The 15,823-nt window shown below is 47.6% G+C and overlaps 1 protein-coding gene across 1 annotated transcript; it reads right to left on the bottom strand.

Moving 5' to 3' along the window:
* Positions 1–9,127: 9,127 nt before the first annotated feature.
* Positions 9,128–15,480, bottom strand: LOC147718902 (uncharacterized). The gene is made up of 2 exons (XM_086967263.1): positions 15,393–15,480; positions 9,128–9,933 (listed from the first exon to the last, which is right to left on the bottom strand). Exons 1-2 carry the CDS (start codon positions 15,478–15,480, stop codon positions 9,128–9,130), a joined length of 894 nt encoding a protein of 297 aa, XP_086823389.1.
* Between the last annotated feature and the right edge of the window lie 343 nt (positions 15,481–15,823).

Below are 15,823 nucleotides of genomic sequence, written 5' to 3'. Positions count from 1 at the left end.
GATCACATGTGTGTAATACATGAAGTGCAAGAGTGTGCTTCACATGTGAAGCAGTTAGCCATAGACTGTTGTATGAATCACGTTGCCTCATGGGACGCAACGTAAGCCAATGTTGAAGATACCACTGACTCTCATGTAATCTCTGTACTGTGTTGAAATATGCAACATACGCTGAGATTCTGGTATATTGCCTTTCACTTGTAGGTGGTCCACCACCATACAAAAGGGATGAGGTGGAGTCCTTCAAGAATCCTAAGGCCACTGGTGAGTGTGAAATCACTACTATCTTTGTCTGTATGCTTACAATGTCTCCTCATGCATGCCATGTATGCAGACAGTCCAAAAGCATCATTCTTGCATGCATCATGTTTACACATCACATGTGCATGGTAGAGTCAAGGACTCAATGGCACCATGTGGAAATGCATGAACTCAAATATAAGGGTCACATGTATGAGGTGTTACAGTGTGCAAGGGACACAGTAACACTTCTTGTGCTGCTGTAAGTATCCATCACATAAAATGAGACCACAATCAAACAATACATCTAGACCTCCATAGAGCACCATACTCAGGCGTGAGGGTCTCAAGGCACTGAAGGGAGGGGGTATGCTGCTACTCATGAAATAGGCAGGTCTTCAGTTCTTAAATGAAGGTAAGATGGTCCTGGTCAGTCGTAGTTGTGCGCCAAGGGTGTTTCATGTCTTGGTGGCCAGGTAGGAGGATGATCTACCTCCAGTGGTGGATCAGTCAATCCTTGGTATGGTGGCTAGTGGGAGGCTGGTGGAGCGGAGGTGGCCGGTAGGATCTGAGAACGAGAGGCGGTTGAGGAGTCATTCTGGGCCCATGTCATGTGTCTGTGTGTGTGTGTGGGTGAGGAGCCTGAACGTGATCCTTGTGTTGACGGTGACCCAGTGTTGGTCATTATGGCCTGTAGAAATGCTGCTGTGGTGAGGGCTGTCGAAGATGAGTTGTGCCGATGCATTTACTATGGGTAGTAGTTCTAAGTGAAGTCTGGCAGTGGTTCCTGTGTATAGGGCATTCCCGTTGTACAGTTGGCTGTTGATGAGGGCCTGGGTGACCGTCTCACACGTTCCCGTGGTGATCCACCAGAATATCTATCGGAGCATGCGCAGGGTGTAAAATCATAAGGATGACATGATGTCCACTTGTTTGTTAGTTGTGAGTGAGTAGACCTGGAAGAATCCCAAGTGGGGTGTATGGTCCGTGGGTGTTGTTGCAGTGACCATTGTTGTGGACCAATAGGCGTCGTCCCTGGCGGATGTTGATTTGCCAAGGATGATAACCTCTGTATTGTGTGTCTACAGTATCTGCTGACTGACCTTCTTCCATTCTGCAGCGTCTATCTTTCCTTCATGGAGGTTGTGTTTGGTTGTGGCTGGGTCTTGGGTGAGGGACAGTACCAGATGGGTGTCATTGGCATAGGATATTATGTCGTGGTGGTGTGTGCATGCAATGGTGGCAAGTGTGCTCATGGAGATGTCGAAGACTGTTGTGCTGAGCAAGGACCCTTGGGGTACGTGACAGTCTGTGTATTTATACCGTGGCTACATGACACATGCTCATTGTAGTACAACATAGATATACCTCCTACAAGTTCGATTTCCTTGTGCCCCACGTGTGTCAGTACTTGCCATTGTTAGAGGGATGCAACAGTGCTGCAAGTCCATCATTAATTAGCACAACAATCATGCAGTTACCTATGCAACTAAAAGGGTCACCGGCAGAATTCACTATTGACATCAGTAGTCAATATGCAATGATGTACATGTGCTTAAATGGCCATTGCATCAATTATCATGCATAGTCAATCCACATACCAGCCCTTAATGCTGGCCATGATATGTCGTCCCCTGTCAAGATGCGTCTACCATGAAAGTGTTGTGCAGTGTGTGTTGCGTGGTGTGAAAACAGAGCACCTATTTACTCCCAAGCAGCACCCCATGTACAAGAGTTAAATGATAGGAAGCGGTGCCCAAATCTATTGCAGTGCACACCTGTGTTTTTCCTTGCAACACAATCCTAATTTGCCCATGTTTTGTTTCCATGGTGCATTTCACATGTGTGTTGCCTTGTGCAGCATACAGGGATGATGGTCCATATACCTTGCTTTGTATCTGCGTATGAAGTGTCAAATTACAATGCCTATACAAACCTTGCCTGCACACAGATGCTCTTGCATCATGTTGAGAAGGAGCCTGCATATGTGAATGGCGAGCATTGGGTTCATGCCCAGGACAAATGCAATGGAATGCACCATCTCATATGTATTGAGGCCTTACATGTCATCTACATTATTTATCATGTTAGGTATTACGCAACATCACTTAGCATCCCTGTGTATGACCATCGATGATGATGCCCCCATGCTTTGAAATTGATGCCCTGTTAACGATAGGCCCTTGGCAAAATGTTCCGAAGATTGCATAATGTGCATGTGTACAGGTGTCAATGTGTAAGTGCAGACTGATGTGGATGTCATTGCTCCATTACAGACAACATGTCACAAGATGAGGAGAGGCAGTATCGCATCCGTCTTGAAAGATACCGACACATACGGAATGTTGGTCGTTCATTCAGGCAGATGGGACGCCGACATGAACAATCACGTGCTTCTGGAGCCTGGAGATCACCAACTCCCACTCCCACATGCAACATGCGGAGCAGGAAGCGAAAGGCTAAAAGCTCACTCATGGACTCCGGACCAGCAACTGGATCATATGTAGATCAAGATCCCCAAATGGACACTGAATCTCCTACACAGAGTGGACCCTCAGGCATTCAGACATCAGCACCGTCAACATCTGGTTTGGTTGCACCCCCAGCTAGTCTTGGTTCAGGATCTGCAAGTTGTTCCACTTCTGGACATCCCTCGGATCTGACCCCAGTGACAACCACTGATCAAAAATCTGGACCCACCACTGCACAGGCCCTTGAGACAAAGACAGGTGGAGCTGCAGTAGCGCCACCTAAACTGGCTTGTGCGCAAGTTGGACGTACAGCAACAGGGCATGCAGTAGCTCCCCCAGAGATAGACGGTGTGCTCCTGATGGCCAAAATTGGCAATATTGAGGCCAAAATGGAAACTGTTGAAAAGGCCCAAAAGGAACTGACATTGAAGGTTGCGGGCATACAACTGCAGCTGGCCACCCTACTGTCCATGGTTGCCGACATGAAGGCCACCATTGATCAAATGGACAAGCAGGAATGAACACAGTGAACAACTGTGGTGGTTGTCCATGACATGGAATTGCACCTGTCAAGTTACGGACCTTGTTATTGTTTACATTTTTAAATAGTTAGATAGTTTTTAGGATAGTTGTAGTACTTAGGAATAGTGTTAGGATAAGTGTTAAGTTATTAGGAGTGGGTGGGGGGTTGATGTATAGTGTATGTTAAATGTTTTTTAAGATGTTTAAAATATATATATATATATATATCCTTGTTTAGTTAGGTAAGTTAATTAGTATGTGTTTAGATTAAGTGTATGTATGCCTGATGTGTGATTGGTGAATAGGGGGTGGGGGGTCATCTGTGTGTTGTGTAGTATGTGTGAGGTAGGTATAGGAACAGTTAGACAAGATAAGTGTAGATGTTAGTGCATTAGATTAGCTTAGTGTAGGATTTTATTACAAGTTTTGATAAGTGTAGTGTAGTTTAGCATAGATTTTAATTAGTGTGAACTATTTTTGTAAATAAAATATGTTTTTCGTTTACAATAAGTTGTACTTGTAGGCATATAAAGTTGTGAAATCAGCTCTGGGTGAGCCTTACCCTTGCTGGCCAAGGAATGTCAACAATGATCTCATATCTGAGATTACTGTTACATGTTAGCTATTGTAAGCCAAATGTTCATTACACTATCACTAATTCATACAGGCCAACACTCACCCTTGAGGGACTTTAGGTAATGCGTCTCAGGTGAGCCCATGTGATCAACAATCATGTGTAAAGATTGTGGGACCTCTTTCATGACGTTTTTCCGTAGTGAAGCACAGCAGGCCTTCCTGTTGCGCTACCCTTTTGCAGGATGAAGGGCAGGACCGTGCCGTGTCTGCAAGATACAGCGCAGTCCTGTTGTTCTCACCAGCACTGTTGCACAATGTCCTGTTCATCGCTAACGCAGTCACCTTTGCACAATGGGGCAAGTGTGTCTGCCTTGCGGGGAACATCAGACTTGTACAGGAACAGACACCTCTCAGTTAATCAATCATCACAACGGCCTCTTCCTCTTACTATATCTACTGCATTGTGTGAAAAAGGGGAGACAAGGAGACTTCATCATATTTGTCAACATTGAGCCTTCCTCACGCCTGCCCTGGGTCTGTGTAATTTCTGGACAGTGCCTCACATTTCATGTTCCTATTACATCTGGGGCAGTGTCAAAAGCCAATGGATGTTGCTGGGAAGGCACCCAGCAACACCCCTTGCACGTGCCTGTAATGCAGATCAAGGCGTTCAAGGGTCGGATTTGTTGCATGCAGCATTATAGCATGACCATGTGCCTTGGTGTTGGATGATGACTATTAGGCAGGGTTAGGCATCTCACAACGTCACAACAAGTGAGGGTCAGATGGCACAAGGGCCGTCATTAATTGGGCCACCTGGTATTGAGACTGTAGCTCAATGTTTGCAGTGTTTCCCAATGCTGAGGGCCAGTATGACCCACGTCTTTCTTGCAAGTGGAAAAGAAAGCTGGTTCACAGGCTGGCTATGTAGATGCAGGGAAATGTGACCATGGCTAGGTCTGTATTGCAGACGTATGTCTTGTGGGCCTAGAAGCAGATTCATTGGTAGAGGTTTGCTGGACCAGGGTTGTGGCTGACTGTGTAGGCGTGTGTGAACTCCTTGAGTGTCAGTATATCTGTATGGGTGTGGATGCAGTAGTGCTCCTGTATGTGCTGGCGGTAGTGGTATAATCATGGGAGCCACTACCTACGGTTGTCTGGACATTCATCATTTTTGTCCTGAGGGTATTTTTGATACTGATATTGAGGGCATTCACATTGAACAGGCTGATGATGATGGATGTGTGGCAGATCTAATCAATGCATCAGTTGCCAATAATTTTGATGCTCTTGCAGAGTTTGCAGAGGGTGAAGAACTATGGTGAGGATACTACTATTATCCGTACTGACAGGGTGAGGGATGTGTTCTGTACAATGTATAGTTTGTGTGTCACATATGAGTGCTGAACTGTTTATCCAGCCCAGGGTACCCCCAGGTATAGTCCCATGTGGTAGTGGTTGTTCTGAGGGTGAGGACCTGTTTTGACAACAAATGGAGATTTGTCCAGCTGAGGCACATACTTGTTGGCACATCTTGCATCCATTGCGGTTAGTTGTGTCATGTGATGTTGGGTACCTTTGTGAGGGAGAGGCAGAGCTGGGTGTATTAGTCGTAGGGTACTATGCAGAGTCCATGTCCACTGATGTTCTCAGCAAGTGGGGTCATGTAGACATAGTAGACAAAGGTACTGAGGGACAGTCACTGAGGAACACAGCATCAGTACACTGTGTGTTGTGCTGTGAAATGTATTATGCAGAATCATCTGCTCTGGTCTGCAAGTGAGGAGACAATCCAGTGTGGTGTATTACCTTGCCTCATGCCAAAGTGGAGTCTGGCTGCTAGTGTGTTGTGGAACATTGTTTCTTGAAATGATGCGATGTACAGTGTCTATGGAGTGGCAGTGTGACCGACTTTGAGGATTGTGTCGATGTTGCTGTGGCGTGTAGAAGGGACCTCTTGATGCTGTTGTTTGTCATGGAGCAGGATTGGGGATGTTGTATGTTCCTATGAACATCACTGGGTGCATGATGACCCTCTGGTTAATGACTTTGACTGCAAATGTGTGTGGAAAGATGTGCCTGTGTGTCTTGACGTCTGTTCGGTCAGCAGGGGTGTAACTGCTAATGTCATTTAGCTGTCAACATTTGCAATTACTGTGGAGGTGCATGTTCCAATGGTGGAGGCCATGTACTGTCACTGTTCGTGTGCAATGGAGGATGCAGCCCTGTGGAAGATGTGCTGTGGGCAGGTTTGTGTGGGTGCTCCTTAATGTATGTCCATCACGTTGTTTGTGGTGTGAAACATGTAGACATGTAGCCACCAGAGGATGGTGTGTAGTGTGGCTTACTTGGGCTAATGTGTTGTGTGGTATGCCGTGCTTATGTTCATCTAAGTTGACATCCACTTTGCTGATCTAGTGGTAGGAGACTGTACCAAGTGTCTATAACATTCCCGTGAAGTGTGTGAGGGCTGAGCTCGGTCATGTTGTTTAATTTGGTATGGAGTTGATGCTTGCCATGGATTGGCATGATGTGTAGAGGATTGTGCCCTTCATGATTTTGCATTTGTGTGGATCAGATGAGTTGGACATTTAGCTGTGATGTTATCCCTGTAGGCGGAGTGCAAATCCTTGGGTCTGGTTGACCCTCAAAGCTAAATCCAGCAGCCTGCACATGAGCATTGTTCGTTGTATGTCCGTGGATACACAGGTGACATTGTTGGTGTGTTGTATGTTGTGCTTCAAGGGAGTGTGCAGACATGTATGTGCATATGTAGTACAACATCTGTAATTCGTAATGATCTGAGTTAGTGTGGCACATGGTGGATGGAGGGGTGTGTATCAGTGCTGAGGCAAGGGGCTCTGTGTTGATCTTGCACCAGTGTCTGCACAGGGACTGTGCCCTTGACATGTGTATGGTATGTTTTCTGAATGATGAGAGGATGCATTGGGGCTTGGATCAGGGAGGATGTGAGGGATGGCCAAGGAAAATGTAGTTACCTTGGCTGACAATGTGTGCCCGGGTGTGTTCCACCTTGTGAGTTGTGTTGATGACAACCTGGGTATATCTGATGTCGGGGATGTTGTCTAGGAGTGCGGTAAGGTTGAATAGGCTGAGTTTGTCAATGAGTCATACTGGTGTCTGAGCTGTACATAGTCCACATATTGTAGGTTGTTGTGTGGTCTGTGATCTGCATTGTAGTTGGCAAATGTTGTGGCACATCAAGGATGTCTGTATGCAAGGGTACAACATGGAGTTGTCCTATAGTTGACTTTGATACAGGAGTGGACATGTTCAGGACTATGCAATCACTTGATCATAATGGCATTAGTCTGTTGGAGGCAGTTCCTGAAGATGATGGCAAGGCATCCCTCCATGGTGTTTGTGCTCGTATGTCTGCATGATCTTGTACAAGTTGTGGATTGCGTATGCAATGCCAGTTGCAGATGTGACCCAGGCAACGTAACTAGTGCCAGAGGCTGTAGTTGGCCTCACACATTTATATGCCATATCTGTGCGCAGGACATGTGTGTAGGAGGATGCAGCTCAGGCACCACTGTGCATTGGCGTACAGCTGGCTGTTCATAGCTGTAATTGTCAGCAGACGGGTTAAGGTGCTCCAGCAGTGTCAACATGAGACTGTTGCTTGGTATTTGCACGGTGTCCTGAGCAGACGGTTGTATTATCTCACAAGGTTGCATACATGGAGTGCTGCATTTGTAGTGGGGGTGGTTTTAACAACCAGGCTAACTTCAGCTGGTCTTGCGCATGTTGTGTATGTTCACTGATGTGCTTGAACTCTGCACAACAATGGTACCTATATACATAATCCACCATTCAGCTGGGGTCGGGTGTAGGGTGAGCAGCTTGTAGCTGGAGCATGGACGTGTGTGGGTGCTGGATGGACAGGTAACTGCAGTGGCAAGTAAAAGTCAGTGTGAAAACAGAGCAAATACAGGGGATACACAACAGACAGGCCAAATTAGCCCTATCAGGAACAGCAGACACACACACCAAGGGCACAATACAGTGAACAAGGCACAGACACACCATGGTGCCACTGGGAAATTGCCTCATTGGCAATCTACATTGTACTAGTGCTACAGATTGTACCACGAGTGTATTGGGGCATTTCAATTGGGGAAAGACATTTATTGTGTGTAGTAGCACAATTATCTGTGTGACAGGCCTGTACATAAGTACTTATTGTGGAAGTATGGTGGCTGACTCATTTTCACATAGCGATTTTGTGGATTTTCTAACAGACTCCAAGCTTGAGATTGGTCACGTTCTCACTTCTCCAAATGGAAGGTGTAACCCTGATCAAGGTGGCGAGGCTTTGCCATTCGCTCAGATTCACATATGTGTCAGGACATCTCTATTCTGACATGTCATGTAAGTCATCTTGCCATGGCTAATTCCGCAGCTAATTTTTTCCGTCAGTGTGTCAACATACTTCTGGCACACTGAGCCACATCAATGACAGCCTTGAATCACATTAGAAAAGTGATAATCGATATGCTTCGGTGCCACAAGGCATTAAGGCATGAGGGCCACAGTCTTTGCAGCAGCACTGAAGTGTTTGTAGGACTTCATACATGAGACGCCATTTGAGTGTTGAGTGATGTTGTTGCAATCACTGGTGTGAAGCATGCCCCTATTCCTATGCTTAAGTTAATAGAATTGTCTGCTACTTATCTTACCTTAGGATGTGCCTTTGATGCCAGCCACGTACTGATGTTTTGCTTTCATACATACATGTGGTATGTCAGATATTTCATCATCACATACATACAACTTGGACTGACCCACATTTATGGTAGCGTGCAAGCAGATCTGATTTTGCCACTCACACCCTCCTTGTACAAACGTGTAGTGTTAGTCATTCTAACTTATGACATCATTCGTTATGTTGCACATTAGCAATGCTGTAGTACACACGTTACTAGTCACTTTATGAACGTTGCCAGTTGGACATTGCATGTTGTGGTTGCAAATTAATGTAAGTGACACAACTTAGCAAGTAGCAAGGTATGACAGGACTCTAATAATCAAGGGACACATACAGTAGGGTTGAGGATGTACATGCACAGTCCATACATCAACATGACATTTGTGACATGCATGAGTGAGTAGTTTTTTATTGTGTGATAAGGGAATGTCAACATCATACGTTCACCTCATGGAGGGAGGCCACAGATAATTTATTGTACATCCATTGCCTAGCAGTACTTTGTTTTTCGTCATTACTGGGGTACAATGTCAGTATTATGAGCACCAGACAGTGTTTATTTATTGTCCTGGTACAATATGTGATGCTAACGCATGGTTCTGCGGAGGACTGGACAATCTTCTGATTCTTCTTCATCAGATGTGTTTGTTGTCACAGCTGATGGTGTAATCAGTGGTGCAGTCGACACAGGAGGCATAGACACATCAGGGACTGCAGATGTTGATGGGATTGTACCTGCATCATGTTCCATGCCCATCAGGTACCGCATAAATGCACTTAGCATGACTTGGTGGTTTTCAAGCACAGCTGTAACATCCCGTTGGTAGTCAGCCAATTTTGTCAGGTATGCATCCTGTTTTGCATTCATTTCTTTGAGGGTGTCCTGAATTTCCCTCAGCCTGTTGGCCACTTTAAGGCTGGCACTTGTGTTAGGCATTTGTCTGTGCCTCTGCTGCATGACTTCTGAAATTTCATTCATGGCGTGAAACAAAGTATGTGGTGGTGCTTCGTTGCTGCTACCAGTTTCCGCACTGCCAGTATTTGATGTTAGGCAACGGAGCACTCCCTCTAGGGTGCCTGCCATGCTCTCGATCCCTTTACGCACCTCCTGTGCCAACTGACCCTGTACATCCACAACACGTTGTTCAAAGGAATTTAGCGTGTTTGGCGACTGGTGAGGCTCAGATGTTGTGGGAGGTGGCGTAGGAGTGCTTCCATGTTGGGCAAGCGGAGATCCCACTGTGCTGCTTTGCCTTCTTGTGGGGGGAGAAGGAGTTTGTATTGATTGTAACAGGTCCTGGATGATTCCTGTGTCCAGACTTGTTACACTTTCACCGCCCTCATCATCAGATTCAAACATAGGTTCCTGCTCATGAGTAGGTGTACCATGCCCTGAAATAAAAAATAGATGTATGTTTATGATCATGTCTGACATATGGTGTACAGATGCACAATTTTGAGTCATCTACCCTTTTTGACTTTGATGCGTGTCAACATGTCAAAGTTCAAGCTACACATCATCACTCATGTTACCTAAAATGACATGGCATGAATCATTTGATGAATACAAAATGTTTATCCAAAAACATGGCACATGGGCAGACAGTGCTTGCACACTTGCAACATTCAACTTGAGTGCATGTCCTGATGTCTGTTTTGTTGGTGTGTATTGGGGACACATTCCAGCACAGTAGCAAGTCCATGTGGCATTTTGCACTCTATATGTGTGCAACAGGTATCAGGCCATAATTACTGAGGAAGTGGGACATGGATTTCTTACCATCTCACATCATCCCACCTGTCATAGCCATCACGGCTGTGTTTTTTGTGTGTGTCCCATTTCCTGTGTCTTCATGCTAATTACGTTATATTTGGATAATCCAGATTGCTCCTGGTATGTTGCTCAACCTACACCCAGCTCCCCCTGTGTGCCCCTGCTGCCGCTGCTGAGCACACACTGGCAGGTGTACAGAACCACCATATTAGTGTCCCATTAGTAGCCTCAGTGCAACTAGTTTTCACCCTGTTTGCACACCATTTTGTTTTCAGTGCCACTGTTCCACCACCCCATGCACACTTACTGCTCCCGCCTACCAGCTGCTCCTCCCTCCCACATCCCCATATGTGCCAAACTTTGCTCGACTGTGCTACTTGCGCACCAGAGGCACACCTTAAGCAGGCCAGGCTGCAGCCATCTGCGCCTGGACCATGCCCAGCGCCAGGACCCCTTGTGGCCACTAACGCGACTACACCAGACTCCAGTACTACGCCTGTACCCTCCATGCACTCAATGCCGGCCAATACAACACTTGCTTCCAGGCCACCACAATAACATACACACGGGACCCTTCTCCTGCCGCACATGCAGCTTCACATGCAACTGAGCCACCAAACCCCCATGGAGTGGACCCAGCCACCTCCGATGCATTATCCACAACACCCACTCCACACGAACACAGCCCATGTGGCTCTGGGATCTGCTTGACACCTCCGCCCCAGATGTGTGATTATTAAACGTGACCTGGTGGAACTATTCCTCTGCGACCAACATCACCATAGACATCCCAGACAGCTACAAGTTCAACCGCAGGGATTGCGCTGGCTGATTTGGTGGATGGGTCACCATCGACCACAAGTTTACCCTCAAGGTCGGCACCCATGCAGACAACACCATCAACACCGCCAACCACCTGCACATGAACATCCACACCGACACCCAATACCACCCTCAGGGAACCCTCGTGTACAGCACACCGACCCAGTGCTCCGTTCTGCAGCTCCATCAATGACCTCGCCAGCACCCAAGCACTCCCCTCCACGCACTACATCATCCTGTGGGACCTGACCGGAGACCTCAAGGACAACAACGACGACAACTCCACCATACTGATCAACAACCTCACCAGACCCTGCTGCAGACAACTCAGGACCAAATCCACGCCGCCAGCCACAAGCTGTACCCTGTCTTCTCAGCAGGCACCCACGTCACCTCCAACCACACCACTGAACTGCACTCGACCGACCACTTCAGCATCAATTTTACCTTCTATTAATCAACCACACACCACCGCAGACAACTGCTGCCTCACCAATGCTGGGTAAAAGTAAACATAGACCAGCTGGTCACACCCCTCAGCCACAGCCCGAACTACAACCCCACCAACCCAGCCGCCAGTGCCCAAACACTCTGACAGTGTATGTAGGACTGCACCAACACCTTTGCCCCACTCACGTTACCCTCCAACAGCCACACCTGCAACAGAGCCACCCGGTTCACCAACTACCTCCAGACCTACCAACGCACATGCCGGAAGATGGAGTGAACATGGCTCCATGGACACACACTGCACAACTACACAGTTCACAAGGACGCCACGTGTATACATCACCACCTCAACAGATTGGCAAAGAGCTCCTCCTTCCAAGCCTTGTTGGATACCAATGCACACGACAGCAATGAGGTATTCTGCATTGTTATTGAACAGAGAAACCCATGCGCAAACGCTATCAACATCCCACCCTCACAAGAAGTGTGGGACTCACTGTCCATCTTCTCACAGCGCACATTTGGTGACATCGATGACAGCTTCACCACCACAACCACCCCAACTATGCCAGACTCCACCTACCCGGCGAGGACCACCAGCGCCAACCGCAGCACCTCATGGTACTACGTCGACAAGGACGCAACACACAGGGTCATAAACTCCATACACTCTGGATCACCAGCAGTACCATCACCACACCACTTATTGTACAAAGCAGAGGAAGCAATCATACCACAACTACACATGTTCATCTACATCTTCTTCAATGCAGCAACATTCCATGACATATGGAAGCACGCCACAAGCAATGCCCTCCTCAAGAGGCACAAGGCACACCCTAATGGCCTCGAGGACTCACGGCCCATCTCCCTGCTCACGTTCCCAACGAAGGTCATCTAGGTAATCATCAACATGCAATTGGGCCGCGAGCTGGTAGACCCCAACATGTTTGACCCGTCCCAGTCCGGATTCATACGTACATACAGCAGCAAGACAGTCCACATGTCCGGCACAGACAACATCATGCAGCAACTAGCCAGCACCAAGACAGCAGCCCTCTTCCTCCTGGACCGGTCAACAACCTTTGACACGTGATGCCATCACACTCTGAAGACACACCTCCGAGAATCATGATTCCAATTGAAGGCCCTAGACTGGACAACGTCCTTACTCTCCGGCAGAACACAGAGCGTCCAGAGTGTCCGAAACCCATCCATCAAATCGGACGCCATCAACATCATCTGCGGCGTACCCCAGGGGTCATCCCTCAGCTCAACACTGTTCAACATGTACATGTCCCCCTCGTACACGTGGGCCGCCATCACAGCCTCTACATCATCTCCTACACCCACAACACCCAGGTCATCCTCGCCATCACCAGGGACTAACACACACCCTGAACAAACCTCCATGAGGGAATGAAGTCCCTCACCAACTGGATGAGGAGCAGCAGTCTGAAACTGTACTTGGACATGACACAGGTCCTCATCCTCGGACCCACACCCTGAGCCTGGGACGACTCCTGTCGGGCAACCACACTGGGAACAGCAACAACACCCACTGACCATGCACGCAACTTACAATACATCCAGTACTCCTCCCTCTCCATGTCTGAGCAGGTCGACGCCATCTCCTCCTCATGCTACAACTGCCTCCGCATGCTATGCAGGATCCACAAGTGGATCCCCACCCCAGACAAAAATAACTGTGACGCAGGCCCTGAGCACCAGCAGACTGGACTACCGCAAATCACTGTATGCAGGATTCCCAGACAAACACCTACAACTACTGCAATGCATCCAATACACTTACGGCTCATTGATTGTCAACGTCCCCCACCGCAGCAACATCATCCCCCAAATGTGAGACCTACACTGGTTCCCCATCAGCAAGTGGATCAGCTTCAAGCTCCAGACCCAGACACACAATGCACTCCAGTAGGCCGGACGAGCCTACCTGTGCAGCAGACTCAGCTTCTACACCCCCACACGCCAGGTCCGCTCCACCAGCCTCCCCCTCACCACTGTCCACCGCATCCTATGACCAACCTCCAGCAGCAGTTCCTTGTCCTACCTCGCCGCCAAGACCTTGCACACCCTCCTGTCCCATCTTCGGCAGACCCAGGACCTACTCCCATTCAGAAGACTCATCAAGACCTATCTCTTTGAGCGTTAGCGGCAGCCCCTTCCCATCAGAGTGGTAGATCCAACATGTGTTTTTACATGCTGAAGGAGTTGTTCCAAGGACACAGACTTCTGTATTCTCTGATTTTGATTTCATGCAGCTGTGGTTCATGCAGACTGTGGGGTACTGCATTCCTCAATGTATTTCAAGTGTTTGGTTGGTGTAGTCTTAGGTGTGAGAGAGTATGAGCTGTCTGTCATCAGCAATGGATACAATGTTGAGGCTGTGTTTGGTTTCAAATGGTGCTGAGGCAGCCCTGTTGATGTTGACAAGGGTCAGACACATAGATGGTCCCTCTTGCATTCAGCATTGGAATAACGTGATTTTAAAGGCGAAGGTTGTCAGTCTGATCCTTGGACCTCTTGCTGGGATGAGGGACCCAGTTAAGCGTTGTTCCTTAGAATCCTGCTTCATGTAGTGTAGCAAATCTGTGTGGTGTTAGTCTGTGTCAGAGCACACTCACAGCTCCTGGTCCCGGAGGCTGCAGATGTCACCTGTGGCTGTGAATAGGGTGATCTTGGTGCTGTTGTTGATGTAATGAGGACAGGGCTGTAGTGATCCCACAGGTGGCTGTATCTCATGTTGGAGGGGGTGCATTGAGCTGTGACTGGTGTCCCGGTGGGTATGGTAGTATGGCTGTTGTGTTGGGAGAGGTTTGCGTGGTGCTGCCTGTGGCATCTCATGTGTACGGCAAAGTTGTTGTAGTGACATTGTTTTCTTTATGGTGAACTTTGTTGGACACTTATCACAGGTCTGTAGTGCCAGGGTGATGTCTGTAGCTTTGCAGCATAGGTTTTTGTATTCCTGCAGGACCTTGACGAGTTAGCAGGACTTTCCATTATGTTGGATTATTTATTTGTGGTACTCCCTCATTGCGTCCATGTATGTGTTTTACATTTCAGGTGTCTTGGTGTTTATACAGTTCTTACCAAGGTATCTGCTGGTGCCTCTTGCTTCTTAGAGATCAGTGCTCTACCATGCCGTGTCCCTGTAGTGCTGTTTGTTAGGCTTGCAGAGGGTGGAGGTCTGGTATGCGCAGTTGTGTATCCAGGTGTGACTTTCACTTGCAGTAACGCTGGTGTTGGCTGTGTTTGAGACTAGGGTGGGGGTTGAGGTTTGTCAGCAGTGTAGGCATGTGAAATGTCTGCGGGTCATGTTTGCAAAGGCCTTTTGTCATTCTCCAATGTTTTCCATGTATGAGTGCATGGAGGCTGGCTGAGCTGCATCAGTGAATGACTGTATATCAGTTGCTGCTGGAAATGATTGCATTTGGGACCCAGATGTGCGCATTCAGACTTCCCATAGGCGTGCCTTCAGCACACCATGTACATGCGTCTGCTGTGCGCTTGCACAGCGGCTGACATTGAGTAGGCTAATTGTGAGGTACAATATTCATTGATGACGGAACACATGAAGACAGGGGTGGGGGCCTTAATGGTAGTTCATAGACCATATGTGGAGTGTGGGCTCAGATGAGAGCACTGAACTGACTTATTATGGAGCCACAAGGGATGAGTGACTGATGTGATCATGCTATGTGTCATCATGGCATGGGAGGGTGGGTAGGGGACATCTTAGATGAGGTGGGTCATGTGCATATTGGCAAGATGACTCAGGTACCACCCATGATGACCAGAGCAGTAATATCCACTTCCATGTTTTGGTATGCAGGCTGCATTTCAGCCTCCATGGCAAACATGGCCGACATTCCAGCATGTATTATCCCATTTACAATTACAAGTCACACCAGCACTTCACAGCGTTGTGATTGACTCAGAGTAGTGAGCCTGGCTGGCTAATTCCTTTAACGTGACACAAAGGCAGGGTTGCATAGGCTCAAGAGAAATGGGACACAGCTTTGAGGTAAGACTTCCCTCAATGTGTGCCAAATTCACAAAACAAACTTAAGACTCAATCCTAAACTTGATACATTTTTGGTGTTGACAGAATGCACTTACTACTTTTGGCATTCACAGAATGAACTTAGTACGTTTGGTATTCACAGAAGTTAGGATTTTGCTTTTAGTCTGTCTTAAGTCTGTCTTCAGAGA

The sequence above is a fragment of the Lissotriton vulgaris genome, chromosome 4_1 (genome assembly GCF_964263255.1).
Source record: "Lissotriton vulgaris chromosome 4_1, aLisVul1.2, whole genome shotgun sequence".
Classification (NCBI taxonomy): domain Eukaryota; kingdom Metazoa; phylum Chordata; class Amphibia; order Caudata; family Salamandridae; genus Lissotriton; species Lissotriton vulgaris.
The sequence above is the reverse complement of the archived record's forward strand: the minus strand, read 5'-3'. Positions and strand labels throughout refer to the sequence as shown.